Source organism: Bradysia coprophila, assembly GCF_014529535.1.
Source record: "Bradysia coprophila strain Holo2 chromosome X unlocalized genomic scaffold, BU_Bcop_v1 contig_79, whole genome shotgun sequence".
Classification (NCBI taxonomy): Eukaryota; Metazoa; Arthropoda; class Insecta; order Diptera; family Sciaridae; genus Bradysia; species Bradysia coprophila.
Window position 1 is genome coordinate 641,659 of NW_023503370.1, and position 15,226 is coordinate 656,884.

The following is a 15,226-nucleotide window of genomic DNA, read 5'->3' on the forward strand; positions in this document are numbered from 1 at the left end:
GATGCCACGTGTACACCAAAACCACGCACACACAATGTATACAGCATACGATGTATAGCTTCGTTCCTGCCTGTGTACAGCACATAAACAATTTTATTTTAAATGTTTTCTGATTTTATATACAAATTGGTATTTCAACGCATTGCTTTCCGTTCTGGTTCAATTCAAAACATCAAATCAAATAACTGCCATTATATCACTCAATTGGCTTCGATGAAAATTTAATAATATGAAAACATATTAAATTTCTAACATCAATGTGTACAATACGTTTATAGTAATTTTTATGAAAGTTACAGTTCATTGTCGTGTTGTACAGCGTCGATTATTTGTATCACCCGTACGACTCCCGATATCCGTCAAGAATTCCATCGAAATTTAGTATGAAGTGGGTATGCAACACCGCAGAGGTACGGGTGGTTCTCCGGGTGTGACATGTAGAAGTTATCTAGAAAGCTCCTTGTTCATACACAAAATCGAAAAGCCCTTAGAGAATCGACCGGAACATTTAGGACAGTCAGACCAAATAATTTAAAGAACCAAAATCTAGCATAATAAACCAAACTATGTGAACAGGATTCTACTGATCATTTAGTTTTTATTGCAACGACAATGTTATATACTCGTCGAGTCCGAAATTATTACACACAAAGTTAATTTTCAGCATTCTGTTCTGTATAGGTTAAAATGATACAATTTCAAAACGTTGAGCATGCAATGCGGGCTCATATGGAATGCTGTAATTTCACACACAAAATACCAGTTGCAGAACAATGCTGTAAACTTTATCGATTCGAAACCACAAACGCAACTACAGAACCATGAACTGTCTGGGTATTCCATCCGGGTCTGAAATTGTGTTTGTGTTCAAAGAAATTTTCTTTTTATTTCATCAGAAGAAAACTCCTTTAATCAAATCAACCTTACATATAAATAAAGATGCACAGTGTTGTATACGAGCGTATACAAGCAGAGGCAAGGATATAACGAAAATCAATATCGTCAAAACCATAGCAAAAAAAATCGTATCAGCAGCAAACAAAGGAAGAATGTGCAAAATAAACTTACGCTTGATACGTATACTGTCCATATCCGTGCATGAACATGTATCTATATTCATCGATGGGTTCAAAATGTAATATCGAAACAGTTTGGTGAACTGTAGAAATGCTTACTTAAACTATTGCACAGCTTTCTTGTGGGTTGTCAATAAATCGAAATCGACCGAAAAATGGCTAATAACCAAATCTAATTGAAACCAAATAAAGTTGCCCCTTTTTTGAAATATGGACCGTTTTGGGAACATGCGTTTCATTTGCAGCTCGTAAATATTTTACTACTACTTCAACTTGAGAAAAAAGGTCTTTTCGGATTATTTTTTTTCCTATTTCGTTGAATGATGCTGACTCCGGTTGCCGAACGAAGTGGTTTCCGTCAATATAAGGACACTTTAAATCAAAGCGAAGAATGTCTCTGTTTTGGAAAAATAAGTGTTATGGATGGACGTTTGGTGACCTACGATGATCATTTGTGTGACTCGCTGGTGTGATAAATTCGATTTTTATGTAGCACTTTGAGTGTATGGCAGAATGTAGTAATATTGTCATTTACATCACAAGTGATAAAACCTGAAAACAGTCGTGTTTTCGTGTGAATCCGAGGAGAAGCCGAGGTCAATCAACATACATGACTTTTAATGAGGATTCCGAGTTAACAGATTTTTTATGCTCGAACGAAATGCATGAACTAATGAAATAGTTATTTAAGCCACTGAGTCTCCAGTCGGGGTTTAAAAGAGCACTGGAAGACTGGGTCAAGCGTAAACACGCAGTACGCTGGGAAGCGTATAATGGAGGGGCTCACACGAAATGCTTCTTCCCTAAGCCTAACAAAAAATGGGCCAGAGATTTGTTCAAAATGGACCGAAATCATGCGAAATCATACTACTCTAGAAGAGTAGTAGGAGTGATTGCCCCAAATTTCTTCAACTAAGTCGCAGGATGCTCGGAGACTACGAGGTGGTTCCTTCGGAAATTGCTGCAATAGGACCTGACATCTTAGAAAGGCTCCTATAGGCAACAGGAAGGCTGCCATGATTTACATGATGACCGGGAATGGAAACAAAGGATCTGTGTTTCGAGATCTTAACTGATAAATCTAAAGCCACTGAGTGACAAATGCTTCTTTTGGGCACTAGAGGTGTATATTATTGTCATACGACACCGCAGGCAGACTGTAACCATGCACATCGTTGCAAACAATGATATTCTCAAATATGGCAGCGGAAGTTTTACTTTTCTTCGCTGAAACGCGCAACGTATCATCACATTAAATCTGTTACTCATTCTGTTGATAATGTCGCCCAGTGTTTGATGGAAAATCTTCTACTTCTTTTGTTTCACTGTAAGTTTCTGAAAGGTTGGTTAATTAAAGATAATGTCGACGAATGTTACCTGAGGTTTCACATAAAAGCGAAGAATTACCTTTGAGCGAGCCTTTGAGGAATATATTTCCTTTTTGCCAATTTCTCTTCTATTAAATTAACTGATTGAATTTCACGGAAATGCTTTACTAAGAATGTATTGAAAAGAAAATATTTATTTGCTGCCCATATCAAATATTCCAGATTACAGATTATAGAAAATCTCACAATAAAACTAATTTTCGTATCCACTTTTCATGTACGGTGTAATACGTTTACAACCGGAATAAACGAAGAAAAAACAACAACAACATAACAAAAAGTGTTATGTAAAGAGAGGAAAAGGTATCCAAACACACAGGCATAATAAGATTTAAATCCAACCAAATTGAGAAGAAATAAAAATAATCCCGAAAAATTTTTCCAGAGGAAATGGATTGCGATTTATTTTTATTTTTTTATTTAGCAAATAAAAGCAGCAAGTAGAAGAAAAATCATATGGCTACGGAGACTCGTACGATTCGGTTCAATTTATTTGAGCTTCATTTAATAATACAAAATTACTCTTACGGTCCAGTCATCCATTTGCATCCATTGATGAAAGAAAGCAATTAAGCTAAATCAGGTTCCAATGCTCTTCAGAAGTATATAAAAAGCTCAATAATGCTTTGTTCTGAGATTCATCAGACAGACCGGGTCAAACGACTCCCGTCTTGTTGAGGTGATAGTTCAGACTTGCATGTTCCGTCAGAATATCGATCAGTGTGCGAAGCCTACCTTGAACCAGGTTGAGAAGAATTTGATGGTATTTCTATTACAACCGACGATTCTTTCGATTTACTAGTCGCTGCTTTTCACCAACTCCGATAGCCTCTTTGCGCAGCAAAGCTTTGATCAAAGCATGACATTGTCGATTGATTGGGTTTCTAACACGGAGAAACATCGGGACACTAAACTCGATGATCTTGAGCGATGAAAACGATTCTATTGACCCACTGTTCCTACAGATAAAAACTTTCTTACCTCTGATCAAAATGGACCATCTCCTGAGCACCCTAACATATGGCATGACTTCAGATTGGAGAACGATAGCGCACTCGTTCAGAGGCTAATTTGATCTATTTCGAACCTTACCTTCTCTTGCTGAGACTTGAGTCTACTCTGATGTGTCATAACTAAAGACTTAGTGACTGCATGTCCATGTTTTTGTTATATTTATAGAACTATACATTTTTGCATTACGCAAGATAATCTGGACCCCTAAAAGTAAGTAAAGTCATATAAGCCGCCGGATAAGTATCGTATCGGTCGTAAATAGCTATAAGAAATTCATTTATTTTAAGGGATTTTATGATGTTCGAGCGAATTTAAAATAACTTTTCGGAGTTTTGTGAGTGTTACACAAATTTCTATTTCGAAACACTTCAAATATCAATAAAATGAAACTTTCGATTTCATAAATGTTTGTTCGTTTCACTGTGTAATATAAATATCTTCGATGGTTCATAATCGATGAATATAACCGTATCGAAATATACACAAATTAAATTAAGCTACCCGTCGTATTACATGTTACATAAGTAATGTGATCAATATCAATGTTGTATTAAAAACACTCTTATCGTTCCAACCACATTGGATAAAAGTTAATTTAATGTATCACAGTTATAAATGTTGAACATTTTTGTGCAGATATTCGTTGATATAAAGTTATTCTGAGTGTGGAATGTATGGAATGGTGGGTGGCTTGCCATATGCAGTGAGAGGACAATTGGCATATTAGCGAAAATTATAAAGGTCTCAATTTCATATTCATATTCAACATTAATGGGCTGTGCATAAATGATGACCACAAAGTGGGGATAGGGAGTTTATTGAAACTGAACAAAATGATTGTTAAAAATATATTTGGAATATGACATAACCAAAAAATGGTCCAAGCCAGTGCAGGTAAATATTTAAAATGACCGCGGTATGAGAGTAAAACGGCCAATTGAGTCTTTGAAATCAGTTTGTCTTAAAGTTTTCTTCATCTGGTCGTCTCTCATACAATATTCAAACCTGCGTGCTTTATACGGTTTTACCACTACCGCGACTCCCGTACAATGCATAAAAACTTACAACAGTTTTAACAAAAATATTTTTTTTAATTTACATAGCTAACGAGCTTGCGAGTGATTCTGAAACCCGTATAAGGTACAATCAGAACAGGACCAGCTGATAAAATACTTGAAGTAAACTTTGATAAAAATTAGGTTGGTAACTGTAAAACGATGACGTAACATAAGTATATGCATTCCATTGGAGTGTGGCAGGCTCATCAAGTGAATTAAGACTGGAAGGTCTAAGAACGTTTAGGAAATGATGTGAAGCTTCTATTAGATTAACATCTGAAGGAAATTAGTCTTTCTCCTACTTTTATCAAACATTTGAAAAAATAAAATCGTTCAACACCCATATGAAAGTACATACATAACGATGTACATAAGGATGGAGTCGACCCTTCCAGTACGATTGAAACGAACAATTCATTTCACATATTACACATCTGTCATCACACAGCGGCTGCCGAAAATATTCGATGAGCTCTAGCTAAGTGTTCCTTTATGCGTTATTACCTTATTACCCAATATTCATTTAGCTCGGTTCATGCACACACTGGGGGCGCAAATCATTCATTCGCGAACGGTTGGGATAGCAAATAAAATCTGATTAATAGGAAAATTGGAGTGAGTTAAAAGCGTGACTAGAGGTTTCCGCTCGAATTGGAAGATACTTTTTATTCAATACATTGGATTTTTGGTTTGCAAAATTGTTCCAAAGTTAAGGTCAGTTCATGGTCGCATATATCGCAAATATGTAAGACGACATGAACTGGCCTTAACATGAAGAAGGCGATTTTTCACGATTGTGAATGCAAAGTCTATAAACTCATTCGAGAAAAAAACACACACAACTTGAGTAATGATCTTTGAATTGCAAAACTTTGTTTATAATGGGGAAAAGTGAGGGGCGAAAGTAGCTGGTTTCTCTTCCTAGCCACAATACCGCGTAATTAAATATATTATTTGACAATAATGTTAGAAATAAATTGGTAATTGACCCTTTTGTAAGAAAAATTCGACTCGCTTGCTTTAAGTTTTTCGATTTTTTTCTTTATCTCATGTTTAGCATGAAAAACTGCACAATTAATTTTTGCGATTTTAACTATTCGCACAAAGAACGATTAGTCTTTATTTCACTATTCGCACTTTTCGAATAAACTGAAAAGCTAGTAATGCAGTTAATGTAGCATTGACTTAAATCATTAAAATGTAACCGTTAATGTTTCGTTTTATGTTTTGACATGATCACCCTCTTCTACAAACATTTTCTAGAGTGAGATTCACTCTCTTCTTCAATCACTTTGTAAAAGAAAGTCACACTCTCCTTTACAAACACTTTATAAAAGGAAGCAATCACTCTCCCCTACAAACATTTTGTAAAGGAAGCATCACTCTATTTTATCTTGTAAAAGAAAGCAGCACTCTTCTCTGGAAACACTTTGCAGAAGGAAGCAGCACTCTCGCTTCTACAAACCCCTTGTAAAATGAAGCATCACTCTCCTTTACAAACACTTTGCAAAATGAAGCTACGCTCGACTCTACAAACACTATGTGAAAGGAAGCATCAATCTACAAGCGATGTGTAAAAGGAAGCATTACTATCTTCTTCACAGTGATTGTAGAAGGGAGTGATGCTTCCGTTTACAAAATGTTTGTAGTAGAGGACGATGCTACAATGTGTCAAAACGTAATACGAAACATTACCAGTTACAGTTTCATGTTTTAAGTCAATGTTGGCTTTATAAATATCATAAATAAATGGCTTTTCAGTCTAGTAAAAGGTGCGAATAGTCAAAATAAAGTCTATTCGCACAAAGTGCCGTTTGTCTTCATTTGACTATTAGCACAAAGTACGCACTTTGTGCGAATAGCCTTTTCATTAGGAATTTTCCGTGTCACTTTTTGAAAAGGTACCTAATATTGACGCCATTTTGTTTCCCATGAAAAAACCTTGTTCCATGAAATGTTGGTATTGAATCAGGCTTTAAAGGAAAACAAAATTTTTGAATAAAGTTGTAACGTTTGACCATTTTCCAGAAATAAGATTAGTTCCACAGTTTTTCATGAGATAATCAGGATTTTCCACAAAAAAAAATCTCTTTGCAATTATCAAGAATCACCGCCCAATTCACATACGTAAATAACTATAGCTTCTACGAAGAACTTCGATGTTGAGTGTCATAAAATTGATTCGTCGATTTCACTCAACCACACAGCACAGGGGTGTAACTTAGAACAATTTTTATTGTCGCTGCTTAGAACATTTTTGATTTTTGTACCTGTTGAATGTTGTTCAAAAACATCGAATCGTTTTTTAATTTTCTGAGTGTTATAGTTTTCGGCAACAACGATTTTCTGTTATAGCAACTTTTAATTGTCTTCGGCAATTGCCTAACATCGATGGTATTTTACGACAATTTTTATGGTAAAGTGGTACACCCGTGCCACACAGTTTATGTCTTCATAAAGCTGATACCAAAATGTTTGAGTAATAACGGCCCTGAATACCAGCTCATTATGGTAATTGGTAATTAAATTGGACCATCTCCGAAGTTAATGGTTTAACTATTATATAATCAAAGTTCGAAACCTTAATTGTGTTTGTATATATTTAGACGAGCAGTAGAGACACGAGCAGCGATAAACTTATCAGATTATTCAAAAAGGTATAATGTATCCAAATGTGCGTATAGAACATAAATGATATGGCTGTTGTGTAGCTAGCTGGTGAAACGATCATCTTCAGTGGTTTGAGTTCGGATATTTCGATATACGTAACATTAACCGTTATACGAGAAATGTTTTGCGAAAGCTTTACCCTGAAGCGTAACTCACAGATTGTTACTGTTCACACGAAATGATGGCAGGATTTGAAATATAAAACGAGTCTCTTACATTATGAATTTAGGTCATGACATTGGTACCGATGGTTCTTCTTTCGTTCTTCTTCGTTTCGAGCCAGAGGTCACGATATGAAGGTTCACTTAAGTAAGTTTCTCCCAGAATTAAGTTTAATTTAATGTAAAAGTTGTGATGGTTCTGTCCAGTCTGAGCAAGTATGTTGAAAAAATTATTCGTAATTGCCCAAATATTACATTCATACATTGGGGGTTAACCATTATGCTTAGTTAAGTTCGTAACTAAGTCAATCTCGTAATCTTTTGACATTTCTCCATTAGATTAAATGTCAAATTTTACGAAACTTTAATGGCTTACGCATGCCGGTGACAAATGATTTTTCTTTTTACATTATCAGTACTCGAAGATTTCAAACTTTTGGAATATTATTTTACGAATGGATGTCGCTGAACTGAACATTAGTCCTCATAAGTTCATGGTTTGAAATCGGATTGGTATCGAGCTTTCGGTGCCATAACAAGGTTGTAAAATGTCATAAAAATTCGTGTGTGATTTTCGTTTAAGGTTTAGTTGAAAATTGGACTATTGTTAATAGATTTTGAATGGTGTGGAATGAAGATACTTGCAATCAGAAAGAAATTTGTCGGGTTTAGCCATGTTCTCTGATGATGAATTTCCCCAATAACCGATACAATGTAAATCGAATATTTTATCGATAATCGATAAATGTCGACTGATAATTGAATTATTGGTCAATGTTCATCGAATTATCAGTCGATATTTATCGATTATCGATAAAACATTCGATTGTATCGATTAGGAAAATTTATCATCGATTGGAAATATTTTTCAGCGATTTTTTGAAAATATCGATAATCGATTCTAGGGAAATAATCGATACTTTATCAATCGAATGAATTTTATCAAACATGCATAGTCGGGTAATTTTATTAACTGAATTTCCGAATTTTTAGCAGAGACTGAATCGCCCAGACTCTTTTACGATAAACAAAAAAATTCACCGAATTATACTGTAAATACAAAAAAAAAATGCCAACACCAATTTCCGATATTTGTTTTCCTTATTAACATTGACATGTAGCACTTTATACCCATGCATTACATTTTTTATGAAACTTTTTTTTTTATTGTTTTCATCAGCACCATTTTTCGTCCTCCTGTTTTATACAATCTCGTGCTGTATACAGAGTGTTTGTTCGAACCTTCAACTCCAACAAACAGTACGTGATCTGAATTTATATATGGCACTGAAAAGTCAACTGTGTTTATTGGTTTCGGCACAAAAGGATTTTATGTTTCGTGTTTTTTTTTATCATTTTTTTTGTCTTGCGAAAACTGACTATCGACACATCGATTTATGTGGCAAAAATATGTTAGCGACGAAAAGGGAACATTGTGTGTAGTAGAATATATATGTGCTTGTGAATCCTACTTAGAGCCTATCCAAATTTTTCATCGTAAATAACGATAAGACTTTGAGCACATGAGACAATTACGATGAGACGAAGAAAAAATGCCGAGTGACATCCATCGATATTGATTGGGATGCCGAAATTACAACATAAGTCAAATCAGTTGGTCAAACATTTTTCTTATTTTTACACGGTTAATTGTTGTGAAGAACCCCTGAAGTGACCCCAACGAAAAAAATGAGTAACAACAAATAGGGAAAACCAGCAAAAATGTCACAAGTATCCATCACAAAAGCTTCTAGTCATAATCTGTTATTAACCGTGGTGTCTTTAGGTCAGTTTCGTTACACATCAAGCAGTTGCTCATAAATTGTTGTTGCTCATAAACATTATTTCCATTATTTATCCATGGCGTGTCGTGCTGTTCAATTCAAGCTGCTTACTTTACGTGATGATATTTTATAAACATCAAAGCCCAGATGATGTTCGGTAAGTGCATATTACGAAAGTTATACAATACACACAAGATACTTACTACAGCATTGCGTGCAAAGAGAACTAAAGAAAAAAGGACAACATTCAGCCGACACATTTGTCTTAAAAACCAAAATATTTTAATTAATTTAACTTGACGCATTCACAACAAATCTTGCGATGTATTTATGTAGTTTAAACTGCAGATATTTAGTGACGTCATTCGATGTAATTGAAATGGGCCGATGAAGTCCCTTATGTAAGTTACGGTAGTAAAGACCCCAGTCTTTTCTCAACCGATTTATTTCACCGCAAGTAAACGACTGTGCTTTAACCAGACAGATGCTTAACTAAATTGAAAGCTTTTGTTCTGCATTTCTCGAGAAAAAACCAGTTGCGCTAGCAATTATATCGCTGGCAAAAAGTAGCACTTTTTAGTCTACTCTCTAAACAAGTTCCGTTCACGATTCTCTAGAGCCTCTACAGCAAAGAAGATGCACAAAAAAAAGGTAAAACAATTTACACTCTCGGTATTTTCGTATTATACATCACGAAATAACTAACAACAGTGTCACGATTCGTTATTTTAACACAGAGAGCGTTTTCCATTCTGTTTTTGTTGTTGTATTTTTGTTTGGAATTTTACATTTTATTTTCCAACTTTTTATACAAAGGAACGTATTTTTCATCATCTTCATAATTGAAATTTTTCAAATACAAAGGTTTAATTTCAATGTTATCCGAGCGATTCACATGTTCAACTAAACATTTCGTAGATCTGCCAAAGCACGAAAATGAAATTACTTGGGCTGTTGATCCAATATATTTTCAGCGGTACAAGCAGTGCCGCTCTTTCATGTGGACATTTTGGGCACAAGCCAACATTTGAGGCTGAAACTGAACATTTTGCCATCAAAATGAACATTTGGGACTATTTGGAATCCAAGGTGAATGGTTGGCACCCATAATGAACACTTGAACATAATGAACAAAAAGCTTGAGGCGGCACTGCAGGACCGCATTCCGTCTATAATATACCTTAGATCTTCAATGCCTTTAAACAAATATTCGTCCGTTCGAAGTTCATCTGGGAAATTCGGTTTCATACAGTCGTCAATCTCCCGTCTGGGTTGCTTAAGACATGTTGGCAAACATTTTCCGAATGCTATGTTGGTTGCTGCGATAGGCGATGTTGCCATTTCGTCGAGATTCATACGCTTCTTTTTTTGATTCTTCGTTGATAGCTAGATTGATTTTATAAGTTATTTCCTTTGTGCGTATGAACCGAACAGATAATGTGAAGACAGAAAGTACTTTGAAAGACTAATCCATCTGTATCAAGTGTACGGAAATAGTAGATTCCGCACTGGTTAGGACATTTTTAATTTAACGAGAGTGGTGTGGATGCAAGCCAAACCATTACGTACTATAATTTTACTAGCGAAGACCCCGGAAACGAGATTAATCAAAAACGAAAGTCCTTTCTTTCACTTTGGAAAACTTTCTTAAAGTTTTTGAGCGAAACACCTTCCAAGCACAAATGACGGAAATAGCTTCTTGTGCGCATACCGACCTCGACTTCGCATCGGATAGGTACACACAAGCAGTTCCACTTCCATCATGTGTCCCAATGTACTATTAAAGCTGCTGTCATTGACGAAAAACGAGTTTCCGGGGGTGCAACGGGTTTAAGTTATTTACTTCTGGGACATTGTATTTCTCGGCCAGTTGATGCGGAATGGAAAAAACTTGTTTCGGTTCAATGTAAATACTGAGAGCCGCCGGATGTATTTCGAATCCACTTGAAAATAATTTCTTTATGTAATCCTCTGTTACGTGTGAGTGTGCATCGTCGAATACGGATTGGAACCAGTCACAGAATTTCTTCAATGCCTTTTTAGAAGGGGGATGAAATGTAAATTTCCATTATTAACTTTGCCATCGTAATCCTCCCCTTACTGTCGAATTGATAGTTTTTGTTTTATACTCACCATATCGACTTGGTTTTCTGTTCGCTCCACCAATGATTGGCTCTTTGTTATCACCTTTTCTTTGCTGTACAGCTTCGATCTCCACACAATTCGGTCCAATTCTGGCTTCAACTTATAGCTGACCATCCAATTGTCGTGCTCGATTTTAGACTTTCGAATTTCATGCTCTGATTCCACATGAAGTTCGATTAATGTAAACTTATCAGTCTCCTAGTGAATTTTATTGTAAAAAAGCATTGAGCTTCGCTGCAAGTAACCTCTAAGTTTAACTAACCGACAACGGTCTGTGTCCTTCGTCAAGTTCTGATTCCTCTGAATGAGATAGTTTGTGAAAGCTCATGTCAATGATTGAATTCAAACGTTCAAAAAACGTCGGAGTCATGTAATTTAGTACGTTTACTTTTGATTTGGTACTTTTTTTCTGTTAAACCATACGGATATACTGTTCGCTTCGAAAAGAAAGAAAACACAAAACGAATTTACCTTTCCAGAAACATCGTTACTGTCTATCATAGTCTTTTGTTTCGAGTTCAGCAGGAGCTTAATTTAAAAATAAATGAAACTTCTGACATTGACTTTTCACCGGGATATCTTTGATTCGTAGATCATTTTATACGAAAACACATCAATCAAAAACTTTGTAAGAATGTACAAGCATGAAAGGAAAACAAAAATTGGGAGTTTAAAATAGCCTCAAATTTTTTTATTTCAGTTAACAATTTAAAACACAGCTCATTTATCTATCGGTTTATTTCTTTTTCGTATTTTTTTCTCTTCCTTTTTTAGAACAAGCCTTGTCGAATAAGGCGAACAAAAACTTTTTCTTTTGTTAAGTTGTACCAAGCAACTTTACTGATCACGGTTTTCTTTACCTTGTAGTTAACCAGTCGGCAAAGGCAAAGTTTCGACTAAATGGAAAAATTACATCAAATATGAAAACTCTGAGCAATAGTCATTTACAGGATTAATAGCTGAAAAGTTCAGTTATAGTGTGAATTTTGTTTATTCAAGGCGTAGCCGAGGTCAATAATAGCACAAAAACGATATTTTTGATTTTTGTCCCGAGCTTTATAATAGATTTTACATGTTGCGGTTGTCGAAAGTTCAGAAATTCGATGAAAAGAACCGTTTTTGATCCCCAAGAAAGCACCCAGCAGGGTAGGAACATATTTTACTGTAATAGGCGAGAGTGGGTTGGTCTACTGTCTGTGTGTCGCAAGTGACTTTTCCATCACTAATCACTAGTAGGAACTCTCATACTTATTTGAGTCGGGTGTCCATGTTCTTAAACAACATGGCACGGTTTTGGAAATAAAGACTACATATAATAAAGACCACCCCTTTGAAAATCTCTAAAATCTTGAGTTGCATACTTCCGCCTCGTATATCTTCACGATGTCTATTAATATCGAAGAATTCGACTCGGGATTAGCATAAGCGCGACCATGTTACCTCTCGAGTGGAGCTCTATTGATTAATATAATTGTTTTTGTGTCTAATGCTATATTTCTGGACAAGAATATTTTTATAATTTCAATTAAATATGTCAATCATTCTAACTATTGGCGGTCCCTGACGTGCCTATAAATTTCTGAAAACAGCTCTTCTTCGTTTGCTGCATCAAATCGTTTTTCAAAACAGTTAAATTAGTGCAATTGATAATGTGATCAGATGTTTGTTCGGACAAATTGCATAACGGACATAGTGGGGAACTCTTGACACCAATTCGGTTTAAGTGTTTGTATAACAGATCGTGACCAGTCAATTTGCGGAAATACGCTACATAAACCTTCCTCTTTTCCGACTTGATTGAATTTGTTGTTAGATCGGACCATGATTTGCTCCTTGCTTCAATTGATTGACGAGTAACAATATTTTCTGCCAGTGTCTTTTTAATTGCATTTTTTGCCATTCTAAATTTTCTCATGTTCGCTCGTCCTTTCTTCTTTGTCGTAAAACGTCGCACATTCATTTGCAGATTTAAGTCGTACTTTGTATGTAAATCTTGAATTTTGTAGAAAAATGAGACTTTCGATCTTAGGGTGTTGTTCATAGGTTTGATGTTGCTCCAAAGGCAGTTCGGGATTTGTCGAATTCTCTCAAACAATTTCAGGGCTGCTTCCTCGCAGAACAATTCAATTGGTTTGATACTACTGAACATTTCCATTGCAGTTATGGGAGTTGATTTTATACCACCAGTTATGATTCGAAGTGCTTTATGTTGCACAATTTCCAGTCTTTTTATTTGTGATTTACTTGCACAAATCAACAGTTCGCTGCCATTCGTTAACACTGGTAAAATGTACGATTTGTATGTCAGCATAAGTGTATCATAAGTGTAAATGCACCCCACTTCGTGCCTGCTAGGAGTTTCAATATTCGGAACCTCTTTTCTGATTTGTCGACTATCTCGGCGATGTGTGATTTGAATGTCAGCCGTTGATCAAGAATAATTCCAAGATAACGTTGTTTAATAGTTTCGGTTACCGGTTCGTTATTGTATGACAGATTGAATTTTCTGCAGTTATTTTTCATGCTGAACAGTTGATAATTTGTCTTTTCCACGTTCACAGTCATTTTATTTGAATTTACCCAAAATGATGAGATGTTTAAGGCACAGTTCATAATGGATTCCATAATTGATATTTCATAGCCAGTAATTGTCATAATTGTCAAAATAGGATCCGTTAGTGATTCCAATTCGATATACGTTAAATTGTATATTTAGTCGAGTTGGATTTTGATCCGCGACTTCGGCTTAAGGGGTGCATAATATTAATAGTATAGTTGAATGAGTATGATTTGGTGAGGTTTGTTGGCCGTAACGTAAAAAAGTGAAATCGAAACCGACTACGTTTACTACCATCCTAGCACCTAGTCTCCTTTGTCAACAGCTGTTGCCAAAAGTCGACTTCAGTCCTAAAACTAGTTTACTGGTACTAGCACCTTTCTGTTAATTTAAAATTCCCAACTTTTCCTTGAATATAAGTTTTCTTCTATTGTTAACTTCATAATCGTTCGCAAATTGGTATTCATCAAGTTACTCACCAGCTTAACGAAATTGAATGCAGCTTGTCTAGCACAGACAAAACGTAAACTGTATGATGATTGCAATTACATTTTCTTTTCGAATGAGATGACATTCAGTCAATATATGTATAGTCACATCCAACTAACCAACTAACACTGCCATTGAATCGGTATAGGGTTTTGAAAGAAGATAATTTTTCGCGTTGCACAGTTTTAACAAACAACTCACGTAGCTTTCTTTATATGAAATATGTTGGCAGCAGATATTTGATAATGAAATTTATTTTAACGAAAATTGAAAATGTTGCATGTTAGAAGTTTTGTCATTTTGTTCTGAAAAGGAAAATTTAGGGTCGTCGGACACACATTGCACTATTAATTTGGTAGACGTTATCATCTCATACATTTGGAATCATACTAGTCGGCCTCAACAAGAGACTGAAACGTTAGGTAGAAACTCTTCAAATTTTGATATTAGCCACTGACAGCTAACAGTATAAATCACCCGGTTTCACTCAGCTAGTTTGGGGAACAGTAATATCGTCCAGAAAGCAGCTCCTCAGAATTACTATTTAGCATATTGACGACTCCCACCAAAAGCGACTGGAAAATATCTTACGTCAGTTGCGACATCTTAAGATAAAATATAAAAAAAAAATCTCTAGCAGTTGCTGGCTTTTCAAAATTCCCCACTAAACGTTACGTAGAAATCATGAACGGAGCGATAGCGGAGTTCGTGACGCTAGAACTGCTTCCATAAAAAAAAACCAACGAAAGGACTAAGGAGCCTATACATATAAATATAGGCGAAGATTTTAACTTTTCCAAATTGGGCCGAATCAAACAAAATATGTTCAAACGAAAGTACTTTTGAGTACGAGTTCAACGAGCTATAGAAAAACGGCGCCCTAC

The 15,226-nt window shown here is 35.5% G+C and overlaps 1 protein-coding gene across 1 annotated transcript; it reads right to left on the reverse strand.

The window, feature by feature from the left end:
* Positions 1 to 9,931: 9,931 nt before the first annotated feature.
* LOC119070391 lies at positions 9,932 to 11,867 on the reverse strand. Its single transcript, XM_037174711.1, has 6 exons — positions 11,768 to 11,867; positions 11,559 to 11,705; positions 11,285 to 11,494; positions 10,995 to 11,186; positions 10,332 to 10,537; positions 9,932 to 10,071 (listed from the first exon to the last, which is right to left on the reverse strand). The coding sequence occupies exons 1-6, from the start codon at positions 11,795 to 11,797 to the stop codon at positions 9,936 to 9,938; spliced, it is 921 nt and encodes a 306-aa protein (XP_037030606.1). The 5' UTR covers positions 11,798 to 11,867; the 3' UTR covers positions 9,932 to 9,935.
* Positions 11,868 to 15,226: the final 3,359 nt, after the last annotated feature.